The 20,454-nt window shown below is 46.8% G+C and overlaps 1 protein-coding gene across 1 annotated transcript in view; it reads right to left on the bottom strand.

The window, feature by feature from the left end:
* LOC102980712 (transmembrane protein 132B) overlaps window positions 1-20,454 on the bottom strand; it is a 264,321-nt gene that overhangs the window by 16,179 nt on the left and 227,688 nt on the right. The window contains exon 5 of the mRNA XM_024120951.2: window positions 18,295-18,438. Coding sequence (XP_023976719.1) covers window positions 18,295-18,438 — 144 coding nt within the window. The remainder of the gene's footprint in view (window positions 1-18,294; window positions 18,439-20,454) is intronic.

Below are 20,454 nucleotides of genomic sequence, written 5' to 3'. Positions count from 1 at the left end.
TAAGACTCCATGCTTCCACTGCAGGGAGCTCGGGTTCGATCCCTGGTCAGGGAACTAAGATCCCGCATGCCGCGCTGCATGGCCAAAAAACTTTTAAAAAGAAGGAAAGGCCGTAGAGTGAATGGTATCTCAGAGGCAAGTGGTGACGATTCTCCGAAGACAGGGTAGGATTGATATCAAACACTGAGAGGAAGTCGAGTCAGTTGTGGACTGAAAGATAACCGTCGGAATTGGCCATGAACCCTGGAGACCTTGACAAAGGGACTTCAGCAGAGAAGAGGCGAACCTCTGATGGTGTGGGCTCATGACAGAATGGGAGGTGGGGGAGTGTGATACGGAAAGCTTCTGCAAGGACGTTTTCCAGAACGGGGAACAGAGAAATGAGACAAGGGATGATAATTCCTGCCCTAAGTGTTAAATAAGATGAACCACAGAAATCACTTCAGAGACAGCAAGGGTTTTCTGAGTGCTGATCTTCGGTCCAGCTCTTCCATGCTAAGTCGACACAAGAGTTTCCAGCGTGCGTTGTACAACCCAGTGGCCCCGTACTAATGCCAAACTCACCAAATACCCACTCTGAGTTCGGAGACTGAGATGAGAGAAGAAACGAGTTGCCTGTCACCTGGAGCTTCAGGCAAAAAACCATCAAATAAAATCACCATTTCCTGAGTGATCACTAAATGTAAGTCACTGATATAATACTGTCTTCCAACACCCCTGACCAAATACCTGCTGCGTAACAAGAAGGTAAAGTACAGAAGAGAACAAGTTGTGTCTAGAGAGATTTTTCAGTCTAGTTACAAAGATTGGAAACAGGAAAAAATCAACATATACAGACATGCAAATTAATGATTGCACACTGGCAGGAAAATAGAGGGAAGTCTTTCTCAGAAGTAAGGGGGAGACATCAAGGAACATTTTCGGGACCCAAAGGTGAAGATAAGTGAGGAATTCTCTTACATATGTATGACCTTTCTCTTCACCCCCGACGGCAGGGGGACAGATGGGAAGGAGGAAGGGAGGAAGCAGGGGTACACCTTTAAAGACGAAACCTGACACATACAGCATTTTACAATTTATAAAACATCATTCCACTTGACAGTCTCTCTCTCTCTTTTTTTTTTTTTGGCCATACCACATGGCTTGTGGGATTTTAGTTCCCTGACCAGGGATTGAACCCAGGCCCTCAGCAGTGAGAGCGCAGAGTCCTAACCACTGGACCGCCAGGGAATTTCCCCCTCCACCTGACATTCTCGACTGCCTCATGTGGTAGATTTCAGTGCCATACCCAACACTGCACCCTCACCCTTTGCCTTGTGAATTTGTGGTTCCACCCACCAGAGGCAAAATAGGCTTTATCTTCACAATGTTGGGTTTGGGCAAATGACTCCTTTTGCCCAGCAGAATTTTAACAAAAAATTCTCCATAAAATACTGAAAACACAGAACAGGGAACTCTGCTCAATATTATGTAACAACTTAAATGGGAAAAGAACTTGAAAAAGAATAGATACATGTATATGTATAACTGAATCACTTTGCTGTACACCTGAACCTAACACAACATTGTTAATCAACTCTGCTCCAATATAAAATAAAAAGTTAAAAAAAAAACATAATTAAAGGATTGGGTTTGCCCTCTTGGTGTCTGCAACCATGATGAGGTGAACCCCAGCTGACCTGAAGACCTGTGAGCAATAAAAAAAAGCTCGTGGTGGCATGTGACTAAGATACTGGGGCTGTTTGTTATGCAGATGTAACTGACTGATACAGTCTATGACAATGTGTCTCAAATAGTGTCTGAAGCACAACCCACATTAGAAAATACATCTTACATTAGGACCAATACACAAAAAGTATACATAAAGGCCAAAGCCAAAGTTTCATGAAAAAATACTTAACCTCATTACTTGCAAGTCACTCTGAATTTTCTATTCTGTTCTATCCCATCCCATTCTATTCCACTCCACTCCACTCTGTGCCATTCCATTCCATTCTATTCTATTCTATTCCTTCACTTTTTACAAAATGCTGGTGAGATCCCGTAAAAACTGGTCCTTAATTTGAAAAAAAATCCTGCACTGGAGCATTGTGGGGAAGTTATCCTTTACCCATTTTACAGATGAGGAGACTAACGCTCAGTTAGGTCACCTAGCCAGCAACGGAGGGCCAGTGTCCCAAGCGGTGTATTCTGACCCAACACTGTCCTTTTCTATTGGTCAAATAGCTGCTGCAGTAACCGCTGATCCCCTCTCTATATTCAGTTCATTCTTAGTTTTCACTTAAAGTAGTCTTAAAATGAGGGGCCTGGCTTATCCTCTGCTTGATAAAAATCAGAGACAAAATCAAGTCAGCCGAGTTCCACTTTCAGTTCAGAGAGGTGGATGGCTGAAAAGAGCACTTCTCTTGCCCTTACCAAACTGCAAATTAAAAGCTTTTCTTAAATCCATCAGAGAACTGCTGATGCAGGGCTACAAACTAACCTGGAGTCTGGAGACAGACACATGCCCACAGGGAGGAAGAGAAATCGAGCATTTGCTTCCCCAGGGTGGACCCTGCTGAATGCCATATAAGCTAGAAAAAAAAAAAGAATCCAAGGAAAAAACTGTACTGACTTGCTAAAGGCCCCGTAGGGGCTGGTGTGAGTGTGAAGCTTTAGAGCCTGCAAACAACGGAGCTTGTACCCCCCGGGCTTGCTCTACGAATCCCATCGGGCCCTCAAGGGAAGAGCTAGCAGCATCCCCGGGACAGCTGGCTCAGGAGGGGGACAGCAGCCACTGCGGAAACTCTACACAGTTCCATATCCTCTGTCTCCCCTATGGGGCAAAAGTCTCAGTCTTTAGGCAGAAGTATAATAAAAACTGCCCTTTAGGGCCCTAGGGGGATTCCGTTGTATCTCAAGTAACCAGTTAGAGTTAAATTTAAGCTGCTTTATTAAAAAGAGGCCTGCCCGACTCTAGCAAACAGCTATGTGCTCCTGGTGACTAAGTTCCCTCATTAAAGTTTATACAATAAGATTTATACAATAAGAAGCTCTAGGACATAACAGGGCTCCTGTCCCCAGTGGGTCCCCAGACTATGCTTTCGCTGGTCAGAGGTATCCCCCCCTCTGAGTCATAAGTGTCTAACCCTTCCCTTCGATAAGTAAACATACCACCTCCATCATCTTTTTTTCCCCCTAGAACATTACTGAACTGTGCTGAATAATACCGTGTGGTTCTGAGCAGGTAATTTAACCTGAGTCTCTGCTCCTTCATCTGTAATGTCAATTGGCCTTCAGCTGGCACAAATATAGCATTTGCCTATAACATACCTCTTTCTTTTCTCAATGTCCCATGCAAATGGCAGTTGGGTTCTAAAGTTAACTGAAGCAAAATTGCACCCAACCAGTATTAGACAAGAAAATCCCTATCTGCATTCACCAGGCACTGCGTTTATGATTTTTAATACAAAGAATATGTAGTAACATGTATGCGTAGGATATATATATATATATATATGGATATATATATATAAAACATATATATATAAAACTATAGGTAGCACGCCATTGTACAGATGGGTGGTATATGCAAATTATTCAATTATTTCTCTGCTCAGAACACTCGAGCAATTTATAGTGTGTTGGCTCTCCCTGTGTGCTTTATCACCTTCACCTTCTGTAAAAGTACCTTCCAGTTCTTCTAACATTTCATTAGTCAAGGGTTCCTTGGAGGCCTCAGTTCAGTCTTTTATGTCTGCCTGAAGGCAAGAGGTCATTGACACCACCACCACTCACTTGCTTGGCCACCGGAAGAAGGCATCACACGCCTCTGCAAGATGGGGAGACTCTTCCCGCTGTGCTCACGTGCCCCCCACCAGCTGTGCCAACGTACACTGACGAATACTTTACCAGGCAGAGGAACAGAGATAACCAGATTAAAAGATGCACAGTTTCTACCCATATATGTGTATATGTAGGCATGTAAATGTAAGGACACCACGTCATTTTGGGCCAAATGCATACAGTTGAATTCTCAAGAGTTAAACTATTCATGTGCTACAGCTCCAAGTCCTTTGGGCCCCTCGTACAATCATGGACACGAATCCAAACATTGGAACTGAAATCAAGTAGCAGTGATTGGGTCTACTGACAATGGTGCATGCTGCTTACACAGTCTATAGACGATCATAAAAAATGAATATGCAAAGTCAAATAATTCTCATGAAGATTTCTAGGAGATAAGTCCATGGATCTTGGCTCGAGGAACCTTCTATCCACCTTTGTACCTTCATAGACTATGACTTAATATAGTAATGCTTACTTCTCTGCCCCTCCTAGACGATAAGGCAAGCCTTTAAGGACAAGCATGTTGCCTTGTTTAATTTTCTGCAGCTCAGGCTCATGGCACAAGGCCTGGTACCTTGTGGACATATGGGAAGTACACAGCATCAGTGAGAGAGGAAGTGCTCTGCTCGGGCTGGTACAACCAGGAACGGGAAGGTCTGTTCCCTCATTAAAGTTTATACAATAAGATTTATACAATAAGAAGCTCTAGGACATAACAGGGCTCCTGTCCCCAGTGGGTCCCCAGACTATGCTTTCGCTGGTCAGAGGTATCCCCCCCTCTGAGTCATAAGTGTCTAACCCTTCCCTTCGATAAGTAAACATACCACCTCCATCATCTTTTTTTCCCCCTAGAACATTACTGAACTGTGCTGAATAATACCGTGTGGTTCTGAGCAGGTAATTTAACCTGAGTCTCTGCTCCTTCATCTGTAATGTCAATTGGCCTTCAGCTGGCACAAATATAGCATTTGCCTATAACATACCTCTTTCTTTTCTCAATGTCCCATGCAAATGGCAGTTGGGTTCTAAAGTTAACTGAAGCAAAATTGCACCCAACCAGTATTAGACAAGAAAATCCCTATCTGCATTCACCAGGCACTGCGTTTATGATTTTTAATACAAAGAATATGTAGTAACATGTATGCGTAGGATATATATATATATATATATGGATATATATATATAAAACATATATATATAAAACTATAGGTAGCACGCCATTGTACAGATGGGTGGTATATGCAAATTATTCAATTATTTCTCTCTGCTCAGAACACTCGAGCAATTTATAGTGTGTTGGCTCTCCCTGTGTGCTTTATCACCTTCACCTTCTGTAAAAGTACCTTCCAGTTCTTCTAACATTTCATTAGTCAAGGGTTCCTTGGAGGCCTCAGTTCAGTCTTTTATGTCTGCCTGAAGGCAAGAGGTCATTGACACCACCACCACTCACTTGCTTGGCCACCGGAAGAAGGCATCACACGCCTCTGCAAGATGGGGAGACTCTTCCCGCTGTGCTCACGTGCCCCCCACCAGCTGTGCCAACGTACACTGACGAATACTTTACCAGGCAGAGGAACAGAGATAACCAGATTAAAAGATGCACAGTTTCTACCCATATATGTGTATATGTAGGCATGTAAATGTAAGGACACCACGTCATTTTGGGCCAAATGCATACAGTTGAATTCTCAAGAGTTAAACTATTCATGTGCTACAGCTCCAAGTCCTTTGGGCCCCTCGTACAATCATGGACACGAATCCAAACATTGGAACTGAAATCAAGTAGCAGTGATTGGGTCTACTGACAATGGTGCATGCTGCTTACACAGTCTATAGACGATCATAAAAAATGAATATGCAAAGTCAAATAATTCTCATGAAGATTTCTAGGAGATAAGTCCATGGATCTTGGCTCGAGGAACCTTCTATCCACCTTTGTACCTTCATAGACTATGACTTAATATAGTAATGCTTACTTCTCTGCCCCTCCTAGACGATAAGGCAAGCCTTTAAGGACAAGCATGTTGCCTTGTTTAATTTTCTGCAGCTCAGGCTCATGGCACAAGGCCTGGTACCTTGTGGACATACGGGAAGTACACAGCATCAGTGAGAGAGGAAGTGCTCTGCTCGGGCTCGTACAACCAGGAACGGGAAGGTCTTGTGAGCCCCTCCCTCCTCGCCCGTCCACCTCGCCCATCACCACACTGCAAGATCCACTCGAAGGAGACTCCTTAATTCACCGTCAAGTTCTGATCATGAGGCTTTGCTCTCAGGCGCCTTTATTCTTATCAGTTCTTTCTTCACGCAGGTCAGTCTCACTTCCCTAGCTGGACCACGGCTGGGATGTTATTTCTTCCTCTCTCCGAGGCGCTGTGTGCCCAGCACCCAGCCCGGAACTGACTGATCGTCCAGGCCTCCCAGCCAAGGCAGATGTCGGGGCCAGCGTGGGCAGAATGGAGACCACTGCGCTTCTTTCCCTTCCCAGCTCATCCAAAACACATGCCTTCCTTAGAGAATCTTAAAGTCTCGGTGCTAAAAAGACCTCAGAGAATGCAACTCTTGTGCAGCCCAGGGAGGACAAGGATCCATCTCAAAGGTACAGAGAGGTCACAGCGAGTCTGAGGTTAAAACTCAGTGATGACACATGCTGGGTTCCCGGCAGGGCTTTGAGGACATAAAGCAAACCCAAGTGTCTCTGCCCTCGAGGAGGTCTGAGTGGAAGAGACAGACTCCTGTGCAAAATACTGTCAAAAACAGCGACTGGTAGAACAGGAAGGTTTGTACGGTGTTTACAAGATGGTCGGGTCTCACCGGCTGCCTCCGGTCCGCCCAACTTCAACTCACCTTCATCCGAGATGCTCAGGACAGACCTCCACAACAGACCCACGGACACCGGCTCCCATCCAACCTCAACTCCCCGCTCATCAGCCAAGCATCACCAGTCAATGCCTGCATTCTGCTTGTTGGGTCACCTCCATGATAAATCTCCAACCAAATCACATTCAGCAAGGTGTGATTCTACCTTGACAGACAAGTGCTTCCAAAATCGCGCCCCTTATCAAAGCCACGCCAGCAAATGAGGCCCAAGATTATGGTTTGTTGTAAAGTTGAGCATACGCTTATCCGGGAAATGTTTTCATTTTAGCTTTTTACCCCTCAACATTGGGAGATTTTCAAAGCACCACGAACGCTTGTGAATTTAGGAAAAGATCCAAGCACTTCCTAGTCATTAAACGGTGGCCCAGGAGGGATTAAGAGCTGTTTGTCTGGTGAGAGCCCAGCATATGGCGCTGCCCAGCCTCCTGCACCAGCTCTGACTGCAGACACTGAACCTGGCGGAGAGAAGCGCTGGGAACGAGGCTCCATCGGCACAGGTGCTGGAGTCACAAGCTTAGGTGTTCGGGGGTTTGCGCATCAATTAGTCACATTAAAAAAAGGCATTGTGGCAGGATCAATAGATTTTCCAGGGGGGAAGTAAGAGGGAGGTCTACAGAATTTTTCCAACTCCTATGAAAGCTACTTAGTAAAGTTTCTATTAGGAAAAAAGAAAACACTGGAGAAAAGAAAATTGTGTATTGTGCATTGTGAAACTAAGGTATGTGGACAAAGAATGTCACCGGCCCGTATCAGTAAACAAAGGCTCTTATGACCATCTACTCATGCTTCCATCATCAGCTCCTCCTCCAGGATGGGCGGGGGAGTTTTTTCTCTCCCTACATGGTCAAGCTAGGTCCGTAAGTTATTGTTTTTAATGTGTGCAGAGAGCATGTCCTAGGGGTCATTAACTTACTGAGCTCACAGGGCAGGATGTGGGTCTCATGCCACTATTGTTTTATTGTTTCAGGGCCCGTCTCGTGCTTCTGTTGCATGGTCTTGTTGCTAAGCAAGCCTGCTTGGTTTTGTGGTTAAGCAAACCTGCTTTCTTGAGTCGTCATTAACTTATAGGAGTCTCCCATATTTTTTCTACTTACAGTCCTCTAGTGGGATTAACTATTTAAAAAAGGGCATTGTGGCAGGATGAGCATATTCTCAGGGGAAGGAGGGATCTGCAGGGTCTGTGTTTTCCAAACTTATCTTGAAAGTACTTCTGAAAATTTCCCTAAGAAAAGAAACTTTTCTATCAAAGAATGCTGTGAACTGAGACCTCAAGGTATAAAAACCGGCAGCTGAGAGTTTTTTTTATCTCTGAGGCTCCAGGGGAAGGGAAAAAGAAAAATGCCAAGGATGACCTCACCAATTTCTCCAAAATCAGAATGCAGAAAAGAGGGGGGTTGAAAGGCCCAAGCTAAGATCTGGCAGAGACGAGACTGGCTCAGCCCTGCCAAGAGAAGCCTGGGCGTCCAGACTCACACTCCCGGAGAAGATTTCCAGAGAGACCAGCAAATCATAGCCCGGCCAGGCTGAGCCAGTCACAGAGGAAGGGGTGAAGCACAGCAATGCAGCACAGAAGTGCCTGGAATTCACCCCCTCGATCAACTTGGAGTCCTTGCCAGTGTGACATGGGCTAATTAAAATCCTGGATATAAAAATTCCAGTCTGAACAGCTTGAGAAGTAGCCTCCATGGTGAAATTACAGCTGTTCTTACACCGAGTGACTGCCTTGTGAAAACCTCTACCTATGTTAGCAATGCATTAAAATAACTGCATCTAATACATTTGGTCTAACACATCTCACTTAACACAACTAAGTTATCTGATATATTTGTAATAGATTTCAGTTTACCCGTGTAATTCACCCAGATTCTTTTCAGCACAATTGGCCTGGGGTGGTGGAGCTTCAGGGGATGCTGATGCGGGTCGACTCAACAATCAAATCCCTCCCGGCCCAGGGAGGTGACATAAACGAGGAGGGTGGGTCTGCTGTGAAGGTCAGGGAACTTGGGGATGGTGAAAAACTTGAGGGAGCAGCCTAAACCCTGCCCAAAGGGGACAGCGGCTACCACCCTGAGCCCACAGCTGCCACGTGGGCTGTGTTCAGAGACCTTTGGACTTCGCGAGAGAAACGGGAATTCCAGAGCTCTGGTGAAATCTACTAATGTTTGAATGGTGGCATCGAGGTACATACATTTTTAAAGTACTTTGCTCTGTCTGGGGGCACGTCTTGGGGTCTGGATTTGCCTCAAGGCCTATCATTTTATGACCTTTGGCCTAAGGACATCCTGATACGGATGACAGGATGCAGAGCAATGGCACAGAAGTGTTGTTTTGGTTTTTTTCTCCCTCCAAATATATCAAACTTTGAGGTCCATATCACGGCCTCATTAGCATCATGCTCTTCAATGCTTAATAAAACTTTTGCTAGTTCCCCACAGACTTTACCAGCAATAGGAAATAGGTTCGTCTCACTTGCCAATGCAAATCACTTCTTAGCTGCTGCTCAAGGGACCTCTCTGCTGGAGAAGGAATCTGGGCTGTCGAATGAAGGAGTGCTGGGATTGATTAGTGATGTCTGGATTGGCACATGCCAGGAAGTGGGGTCCTACCACAAGTTTTGTTTTTTCTATATTATTTATATCCTATTTATGAAAGCAAAATGCTTTGGCCCAATATCCTTGACCAAAGTCCCTTCTGTCCCAACCCAGGCCATGGTGCAAGCACTGGTATCAGAACTGGAAAATCCTTCAAGATCCTCAGTATCAGTCTTTCACTCAAAGAGGCTGTCAAGAAAGGCACATGGAAATCCACCGTCCCCATGAGTGGGCTTCAGACACACAGACAGTCTCGGCATACGGCCACCGACTGCTCTCCCTACAAACTCTGCTCATAGGAAAGGAAGTCAGAGTGTAACCCAAATATTTATTAAGTGTCAGACTCAAAGGATGTCAGGAAGTCGTGGATAAATTCATCTCTCTGAAAGTATTCCCTGGGGAGTGACACGATTGAAACCCTTGATAATGGAAACTGCTCTGCTGTCCAGAGCATTAAAAGATGACTATATTAGGGCAATCGCTTCGGGCTGAGGCCTTTCATTTTAAAAAAGAGCCTGTTAAACTGAGCTTCAGAAGTGGTCAAAATGATCTGAAACATTTGGAGAGGGGCCCTTTAAGAAGGGTAAGGCAAGCTGCAGGGGGGAATAGGAGTGGAAAGGAGCGCTTTGAAATCTGAGACGGTCTCTTTGCATTTCAAGTTAAACCTGAAATGTCTCCAGGCAATAATCCAAGAGCAGTTTAGAAGGAATACACTGAGTATATACATTGAATATAAATGATCATTGACTGCTGGAAGCCCGTCCCGCTTGAAAATGAATTAGAAGAGATATGAGCCCATTTGTTTGATAGGTGGCTACGTAATCCAGTCCATCCAGTCCCAGAAAAATCTTATCCCATTGTTTCTGACTGAGACAGAATCTGTATTTCCACCTGCTGCTAAAGGCAGCATTACTTTCTCAAAGTCCATCTCAGCGTAATGATAAAGCATGAATGAATTGCTCATGCAAGACTCCTGAATATTCGGGGGAAAATGTGTGAGATTCTCCAAAGACTTCTCTCATCAGTGCTCGCTGAGTCTCTGCTATACAGTGACTCTTGGCTGAAGATGTCAGTTCTAGCTCTTTGTGGGATTTCTTCTCATGTTCACCAGTTCCTAACATCACTGAATGTCCCTCCAGACATTTGAAATGTTTCAGAGAAAAGAGGGCTACATTTTTATCTTTGGAAGGTAGTCTTAATCTTAGGATATGTATAAAATAAGTCAGTGTACGGATAATCCCAAAGTAGGGGGGAAAGAAGCCTGCCCCTGAAATAAGCACCCTAAGTTCACAGGGCTAAGTTCCCTGTGAAATTGGGGAGATCTCTGTAAAGCAGGGGCCGAGAGCCAAGCTTCCTGGGCTCAAACCCCAGCCCTGGCACTTAGCAACTGGGTGACCTGTATTTTGGCAACAATAATTAAACGCCCTGTGCATCACTTTTCTTAGACAGTTAACGTCTAAAGTTTATTTAAATGGGGGGCAGGGGCAATCTAGGGGTGGGGGAGTGTGAGGTACAAACTACCGAGTATAAGATAAGTTCAAGGCTGTATGTACAACATGGAGAATATGGCTAATATTTTGTGATAACTGTAAATGGAAAGTAACCTTTAAAAACTGTATAAATTTAAAAAAAAATTTTAAATAAATAAAGCGCATTGAAATGATTTGAGTTTCTTTAGGAAACTCGATGAATTTGAATACGAAGCTGACAAATTCTGCCCCCCATCAAAGCTCACGGAAGGAGTTTAAATTGTGAACCAAGCCCCAAAACATCAAGGATAAATGGGCCAGGAGACAGAGGCACAGTGGCCTGAGTTGACCCTGCCTGATATTCGAAACACAGTCACAGACCTGATACTGAGCAGGGCCCTGTGGGCTCCTGGGCACAAAAGCCTTTCTGTGTCCCCCGTTTCTTGATTACAGGAAATAGGCTTCATTCAGCCTCCATGACCTTCCCTGAGTTCCAACGGGCAGGGTCAAGCAGTTGTTAGTTAGGGAAGGGAGGGGATGCAGTCAAGACACAGTAGTGCAGCCTGGGGGCAGGGTCCTGGTTCACCCTCAAGGGATACACAGAACAATACCTTTGAGCCATTTTGCAGATCCTGAAAGCCCCACTGGGTGGAAGAAGTTAACTGTCAGCTGCCCGCAAGCACGGAGACCCCAGACCGGTTGGAACCAGAAGGTTGATGATGCCGACTCCCGATGACCTCCCCACCAACCAATCAGAAGAAGGTCCGCGAGCTGACCACGCCCTCTTTGAGCCACTGCTATAAAAGTCCTCACTACCCCCCTCCAGGTCGGGACGCACAGTTTTGAGGGCATTAGCGTGCTGTGGCCCCCTTTGCCTGGCAAAGCAACGAAGCTATTCTTGTCTGGTTCGCCCAAAACTCTTGTCTCTGAGATTTAATTCGGTGTCGGACCAAGACCTCAGTAACACCATCTCCCCAACACGGCTCTGTTTACTGAGGGCGCGAAGCCTGGCGGCTGCAGATCTACACGGGCTAGTCCCAAGGTCTCTCCGCATATGCCCGAACAATTCCAGAATGTTAGTTCTTCATTAGAGATGCTAAAGACAGAAAGGAACAAAAGATCTCATTAATATTGAAATCTGAACGATGTTGACAGGAACAAAAGGTTGGGGATGGAGCAATATCTATCCTCTGGCCAACAGGAAATATATGACACATCTCCCATTAGAATGGAACAATGAAAGTCCAAATTACCAGCATCAAGAAGGACAAAATTAGGCAATGACATCCAAACTGCCTGACAACTTATTCTTAGCTGCCTGGCTCCCGGTGATGGGTGAAGGGGAGGAAATTCATGCCAAGAAACAGAAGAACAGTGTTTTCTGTAGGAATGTTTGCCAAGCCTTGCCAAAAGAGAAAGAAATGGGCTTAAGCCACTTTTGGATTTTTCTCCATCTCCTTCTAATAACATTAGGATCCGTCTGAGGGTTTCTCTGGAAGCCCGTTGGAGCCCACAGCAGACGAGGACCCTTTGGAGATAAGTCAGTGCAGAGAGACTGTCCTGAACCTATTTCATCAACCCTGTGGGATCCCCACAAGGTCCTCAATCCCACCCCCCAGGTGCCTGGGCCTCACCTTCCATCAGGTTTATCTCCTCCTACAGCGCAGGACACGTGGAAGGTGAGGACCACAGCCCCCGGCAAAACGCGTCTGCACATCTCTTTCAACTGGATGACTTGCCGACTATCAAAAGTCTTACATAAAGTGTGGATTTTCAGAAACACCTGTCTTTAATTCTGTCTTTACAGGAGAGAGGAAATAGGAAGGGACTGTTTGTCCACTTTTCGGTACCATGAATTTGCACATGCAGTGGACTAAAGCTTACCACCCACTGAGCCCAGACACTTAAACCTCTCCCGCCTCAGTTTCCTGGGCTGTAAAATGGGCATAAGAGTGGTACCTACTCTGTCGGGATGCTGGGCGGGTCGGAGGCTGCAATGTGTAAAGAACCAGTGGACCAGAGTCTGGCACGGTGTCACCGTGGGCTGTGGCTGTTCTCGCTGCTCCTTCTAACAGACCCTTCAGGGCAGGAAGAGAAGTGAGACACGGACCTGCCCTCAAGGGGCAAACCTGCCACCTGAACAGGGACACACGACATGCTGAGTCCCTAATACGTGCATCTACACAGGGCACAGAAGCACAGAGGTGAGGACCCCGGTGTGGGAGGCAGTATGCAGAACGGCAGGAAGGAGGCGGCTGCACAGAGCAGGGGCACCTGAGCCAGAGTCCAGAGGACAGCTGGGGCTTGTCCAGATGCAGGGAGTCGGGGAGGGATGCTGGGCCCAGGAAGTAGCACGGGCCCAGGGAAAAGATGTGAAAACCACACAGAAGAAGGCAGAAATCAGAGAAGGAGAGAAATCGAGTCCAGATGTGCCTCTGGATCCAACTTCGCCTAGCTGCATGAGTCGATATATTTCCCCTCTCCGGGCTTAAGACAGTTGGATTTGCGTTTCTATCACTTGCAACCAAAACAAAAGAAAGCTCACCAATACAGGATTTCACGGCAGGCCTGCCAGATCCCCCAATCCCCTCCGCCTGAATCGTGATGTCTCTGGCTCTGTGACATCAGCTCTCAGATGCCTCTCTAAGGACCATGTTCAGGGCACGCCCACCTTCCACCCTATCCTCTCTGTGAATCCAACCACTTAAGGAAAACCGGGTCACAGAGCCTTTGGCAGGGGCTCCGTGATGACCCAGGAAATGCAGCTGCTCTCTCGAAGCTTCCTGCATCCTCCAGCGGTGACATTGGGCTCTGTTTAGTGACCCCACAAAGGAAGCAGAAACCGTTGTATTTTTTTTTCGACAGCACATCTGCTGCCTACCCTTTGCCCTTCACAGACAAAGTTTGGAAATAAAGACCTTCCCTGGGGCAGAGAAGGCTTTAAAATGTTAATACCCTTTTAGGAGGCCTTTAGCATCTCATTATTTCAAGTCCGGCTGATACCAGAAGGCTGGAAACTTAATTATTGCAGCCAAAAGTTGGAGGGTACCCTCTTCAAGATCAGCATGACTTTACATTGATTTCTCTCCAAGCGTGAATGAGTTCATCCCCTGCTGGTGACGTATGCCGGGGCTTCTGCGGTTCTGGAGACCGCAACTCACTGACCAACGATACAATTACCAACACATTAAAAACAGGAGGCCATCACTTGGTCGGCAAGATAGACACTCAAAGATTAAATCACAATTACAACATGGAAATTGCATTTTTCTTCCTCCCTCTGAAGACCTTGAAAGACACTTAGCAAAGAACCGCAAATGTGCTGTTGCTGGCAGCATAAAGACCCTCAAGGCTGTCTAGATCTTAATCCCCCAAACCTCTAATATGTCACTTTACATGGTAGGGTGAACTGTGACCCCAGAATGATATATCCAAGCTCTGGCCCCTGGAAGCTGTGAATGTGACCTTTTTTGGAAACAGGGTCTTTGCAGATATAATTAACTTAAGGATATTGAGATGAGATCATTGTGAATCAGGGTGGCCCCTAAATCCAACGACGAACGCCCTTATAGGAGAATAAGGCCACACGGAGACAGGAGAGAAGGCCATGTGAAGACGGAGGCAGAGACGGGAAAGATGCGGCCACAAGCCGGGGACACCTGGGGCCCCCAGAAGCTGGAAGAGTCAGGGAAGGATCCTCCCCGAGAGCTTCTGGAGCGGGTATGGCCCTGCCAACACCTTGATTTCAGACTTCTGGCCTCCAGAACTGGGAGAGAACAGATTTATGCTGTTTTAAGCCACTGAGTTTGTGGGAACTGATATGGCAGCTCTAGGAAACTAATACATGTGGCAAAGGGACTCTGCACATGTAATTGAGATAAGGATCTCGAGGTGAAGGGATTATGCTGGGATAGCCAGGTGGGCCTAATGTAATCACAAAGGTCCTTATTAGAGAGAGGCAGGAGGCTCAGAGCCAGAGAAACAGAGGTGATGATGGAACCAGAGGTCAGAGAGAGAGAGATTTGAAGATGCTACGATGTTGACTTCTAAGGTGGAGGAGGGGGCCACAGCCAGGAAAGGCAGGCAGCCTCTAGAAGCTGGAACAGGCAAACAGATTCTCTGCTAGAGCTTCCAGAAGCAACACAGCCCTGCCAACCAACCCATTTTAGGGTCCTGACCTCCAGTACCATCAGATAATAAATGTGCATTGTTTTAAGCTACTAAATTCACGTTCATTTGTTACAGCAGCAAGAGGAAACTGACACACATGACTTCCAGGTCATGAGGATGGAAACAAAATTCCTTTGCAAATTCAGAAAACATCATTTATCAACTGACTCCCTGATGGGAAAGCCATAGGAATGATACTTTACTACTAGCTCATAAAGCTGTTGCCCCATGGAGTCAGAATTTGAACTGACATCACCTGTTTGGAAGCTTACCCCCACCCCCCAAACTCACTCCCTCTGCATTATTTTTCTTTATGTTGAGCTAGAGTGGTTCCCTTTTGACTTCCACTCTTGAAATCTAAAAAGCACAAATCTACCCCGCATTCCAAAGGATGACGGCCCTTGAAAGACTTCAAAAGAGCTGGCATGTTTCCCTCTTCACCTCTCCCCGGGCCTTTTCTTCTTATCACCAGGCTTAACACTCACACTTCCTTCAGTCATTTCTCCTGTGATTTGATTTCAAGGGCCCTCAGCCCCTCAGACAGTCTTTGACAGAATACGATCCAATTTCCAGCCTTCCTCTTATGCCTAGAAAGATACAGAATTCTCCATCAGAGGGACGAGTGACGTGTATCATCTTTGACTTATAGAGACCAGGGGACAAGAAATAGCTTCTTTTCCTCTGAAGCCTACTATCAAAAAACCAGCAGCAGCACAAGTGTGACGAGAAATGACAAATGTCCCTCCACCTCCACGCGGGAGGCAAGAGGAAAGGGTGGAGACTGGGGTGATCTGGATGCATCGGCCTTACGCACAGGGGCGTCCTCTGGTCACTTCCGGATGGAGGGTCACAGGAAGCAGTGTGGGCCCAGGGCTACTCGACCTTGTGAATTTCAGAAGAGGCTGGAAATCCAGATTTCTATGTGATTTGCCAATTTTTACAGGATGACAGCAAATTAAATACGCGCGTGCGCACACACACACACACACACACACACACACACACACACAAACTCCTCTGAACCAGATGCAGCCTGCAGTCTGCCCACCTGTGACCTCTGTTCTGGGGTCACGCACCCATTAATGCCAACAAAAATCATATCAGCCTGTGGCAGCCGCTTCAGACAGGTGGTTCCACAGGGAATTAGAGCCATGATCTTGTAATAACTTTTAATGGAGTATAAGCTGCAAAACTATGGAATCACCATGCTGTACACCTGAAACTAATACAATATTGTAAATCCACTATACTTCAATTAAAAAACACAGCTGGTTCATCGGATCTCACTGTGAACAAAACTGCCAAGGTTTCTTGCACACACACACACATGCAATTAATATGCATCTTCTATGTGTTTTTTCTTTAACATAGAAGTAGTTGTCCACTTAAAATGTGACACAGATCGCTTCCAATCTTGCCAAGGTTCCAGCCCTTCACAATCCTTTCTGTCCTCCGATTTATTCCCCCTGATGTCATACGGTCCCAAGTCAAAGAAGCCAGCTTGTGTATCACTACAATTTACACCGTCCTGAATTTCTACTCTGTCCCTTACCTAAGTCACAATCCCAACGCTCAGAATTTCCTTCGCATGACGATCTTTGGGGAAACCTGCAAGACTCTCCCTGGGGAATCACACAGCGTTTCCTGCGCCGTGAGGAAGTGACCGGGTGAGAGGCCACGAAAGCGACCGCGGAGCCCGAAACGCCTGTCTTCCCAAGCAATTTCTCTCTCGGGCTCAGGGGAGGATACTCTTAGTGTATTTCTGCGAACGGGAGACCACCAAGTATACAGCAACAACGGGACCCGTGAACTTGGGCTGCCTCTGTCGGGTAGCGCTCTCCGGGGCAGGAGGGCGGAGATCCCGCCCGGGGGGCTCCACACCAGGCTCTCGGGAGGGAACAAGGCCGAGGGGTCTACAGAGCTGAGCCATCTGTTTGAGCCCAGGGTGGCATAATCACACAGATGCCACCTCCGTGTGCCATACCAATATCTCCCTCCTGGAATGACAGGGCGATGGTAAATAACATGCATTTTCAAAGGCAACCAAGGGCAATGAATCAATATTTTTCATTCTGTGCAGATGAGTTTGTATGACTTGGCTCAGATCTTTCTAGACTCAGAATATCGAAGGCTTTAGATTTGTTTAATCAAACCTGCCCACAGAGTCCGAGGCCTGCCAGGAGCCCCAGGGCAAGGCTGTGTGTACTTTGAAGCCAGTCCACCTTCTGTCTCGAGGGGAGAATTAGCATTCCACCCAGGAAGCAGGCGATGCCAAATTGGGGTTTCCTAAGGATTAATTTTTTTTTTAATTAGGCCTCACAGACACATCAATTCCTCCTTATCAAAACCATCTCCGGCTTAAGGCACAGCCTCCTGCAGGTCACTGTAAGAAGGGAGGAATCCCTCCCAGATCTTTTCTGCCACAGGGAAAACCCGGCAGGATTTTCTGTCCACCACAAAGTTCTTCAGACGGGGACGGAGTTTCATTTCACCTCTGAACGGGAGCCAGCAGAGCAGAAAGAAGGCAGAACTCAGTGGTACTGTGTTTTTCTAAAATGAATGAAGACATAGGACCTGGGAGCTCTCTTAGCAGCTTAAAGAGAAAGGATGGTTCTAAAGATGTAAGTCTTTCTCTCGGGGTCTCCGCTGCAAGAGGAAACTGCCAATCAGGGCGCCAAGAAAAAATGGGCAGAAACTCTAAATTCAGTGATTCAAACAGACCGCTGCAAAGACATGAAAAAACATCACGGGCTGGTTCCTGGCTGAATATGGAGTCCTAAATCCAGCTAATAGGATGGAGGACGCAGCAGAAATGTGCCATGGCCAGATTTCCCCAGACTGTGAGCTGTGTCCCACTGGTACCCAAGTGAAGTTGGGGGGCACATGGATGGACTTTTAAAAAAGTTAACAGTCGTTTATTTTCATGTATATTAAGAAAAAATTAGTACATCAAGCTCAGGGATCTTATTGTCTTCTAATGAGACATTTAAGATATTTAAGGTTGAAAACTGAGGCATTTAAAGAAAATACAATGAGTAAATTATATTATTTGGCACAGGAAGTTGGCAAAAATTGCGAAGATGGGAGGTAGCTGGCTAAAATTAGGGAAATATTGTCCTATGAGCAAAAGAAGGGGAAGAGAATTGTTTCTGCTCAAGATTAAGACCGGGGCAAGGAAGCAGCACGGCGCGCGCAGCCTCCTCTGACTCCAGGCGAGCCCCTGCCATCACCCGGTCCGTCCTCAGCATCCTCATCCCGGTCTCAGCCCTTCGGAGCCTGGGATGCTCAGAGCAGCCCCGGGACAGAGGGGAGGGAAAGGACCGAACGCCTGGGAATCTGGAGGGAAAGCCCCGCGGTACCTTGACGACGTCTTCATCCGCAGACCTGCATTCCACAGCCTCCGACACGTCCACCACCGAACCATCCTCTTGAACGGCCACGACCTTGACGGGAACCGAAACAACCCTTCCGGTGAGAATGGCTGTGTTCAGAACCTCCGTGTCCTGCGCGGGAGAAAAGAGGGCACGTGTCAGCCACAGGCACGCCCGTGAGCCCCGGGAGGGGGGACCAGCAGGCTACCTCCGACCTTAGTTGTTGTTCTACAGTTTAAAAAACTGCCTGTGCCCTACAGACACCCCTCGCACACAGTGCAGGAGTTCTTTTCGATATTTGCCAAATCTTAGCTCGAGGTTCATTTGGTAAACGACGGCCTGTTTTCAGGGCTTATTCACATAGTGAACACAGCCTTCGTTTGGGTTTCAAACCAGGAAAGGCAGCAGCACACAGAAGAGAAAACTAGCTGCAGGTTATAAGGCTCCCCACTCCTGAGCTGACCACCAGCGCCCTCTACCCACAAACCTCCAAGCCCCGCCTCCCCGGGATTTCCCAGCCAAGCCTGGGAACTCACAATTCCTGGCCCATCATGCCCTGCGCTAGGCATTGTGAAACTGACATCATGTTAATTTCTCTCCTCCTCTGACATCCTTCAAAGTTCTGTAGGTTTTTAGCCCACCTCTCTGGCTCCTTCTTGTTGCCCTCATCACAGTCAAGCCTCAAACAGAGGTCTTTTCTGTTCTCCCAACAGTGAATCTCATTCATGCCTTCCGCTCTTTCATATGCAGAGCTCTCTACCGAAAACACGCCTCCCTGTTCCTTCTATCCTTCAGATCTCAGCGTAAATGTCCACTCCTTTGGAGAAACAGGGCTCTTCTGCCTGCCCACAGTGTGTGTTAGCACTGCATTATTATTTCTCATAGCACCTAGTCTGCCCTGCATGGTAATAACCAGAAGTGGTCACTATATATTTATTGTGTGTTTATGTTTTAATTAACTCTGACTGCTCATGAGATTGTAAACTCCCCAAGGGTCAAAGCCATCTTTGCTCTGACCTCCACTGCACCCAGAGAACCTGGGACAGTATCTGGCATGGGAAAAGCAGTGCAAAAGAGAGCATGCATGGGTTCCGGGACTGGACTGTGTTTGAAACTGGCTCAGCCTCTGATTCGGTGAGGATCGTGTGGATCTGTAGTTACAGAAAATCTGACTCAAGTGAAATAACCCAACACAGGTTTATACGCTTCACTCATAACTAGAATTCTGGAGCTATGTGTCTGCTGGCTCTGGTCCAGTGACTCAGTGCGGGGAGGGCTACTACTTCTCTGCAGCTCTCTTGGCCACTCCCTCAACATAGCAAGATGGCATCTATCACACCAGCCATCTCCATCCACTGTCTAAGCGGGGAGAAGGCTGAGTGGGGAGGGGTCACCTGCTACACCAGCTCCTCTTCATCAGAAAGTCCAAAGCTTGTCACACGGCCAGCCCATGTGTAAAGGAGGCTGGGGAAGTGGGCTTTGATAGTGGAGCTGGTCATGGAGGAGGGGTTTGTAAATGGCTTTTTATAATCCATTAACAGCATCTGCCACAAGATACTTCCCCGTGTGCCAGGGTTCCCTGATCTGAAATCCAGGGATAATAAAAGTACCTACTGTGTGGTGACCTTATGAGGATATAATGGGTCAATCTACGTACCAAATTTAGAACAGAGATGGCACATCATGAACCACAAGAACTCAATAAATACAGAGATTGCAGTGGATGCTATAAAAGATGTGCTTCACGAATGGATTAGAGAACCACTGAGTGGGTTCACAAAGGGACTGTGGTGGAGATGCTACTTCCACACTTGTCTGAAGACAAGAAGTCAACTAGAGAAGCTGGTGGACTCTGGGCAACTCAGCTCAGCAGTGAGATTCACCAAACACTCAGCAACTGGCTCCACCAGAATGGACCAAACAGATCATCATTTCAAGTGTTCCTTTCACTCCTGGGAGCCCCTACTCTCAGCTCATGCACTAAGCGGGTCCCACATTCAATGTTCTAAATCAGCCCCTCATTCTCCACCCCAAATGTGAAAAAAGGGTAAGAGATGAGGTAGGAGAAGGAGAAGGAGAAGGTGGCAGGGGAGGAGGAGGAAGGGAGGAGGGGAGGAGGGGGAGGAGGAGGAGAGAGAAGAGGGGGAG

The sequence above is a fragment of the Physeter macrocephalus genome, chromosome 19 (genome assembly GCF_002837175.3).
Source record: "Physeter macrocephalus isolate SW-GA chromosome 19, ASM283717v5, whole genome shotgun sequence".
Lineage (NCBI taxonomy): Eukaryota > Metazoa > Chordata > Mammalia > Artiodactyla > Physeteridae > Physeter > Physeter macrocephalus.
Note: the sequence above shows the minus strand (reverse complement) of the source record. Positions and strands in the feature narration are given on the sequence as shown.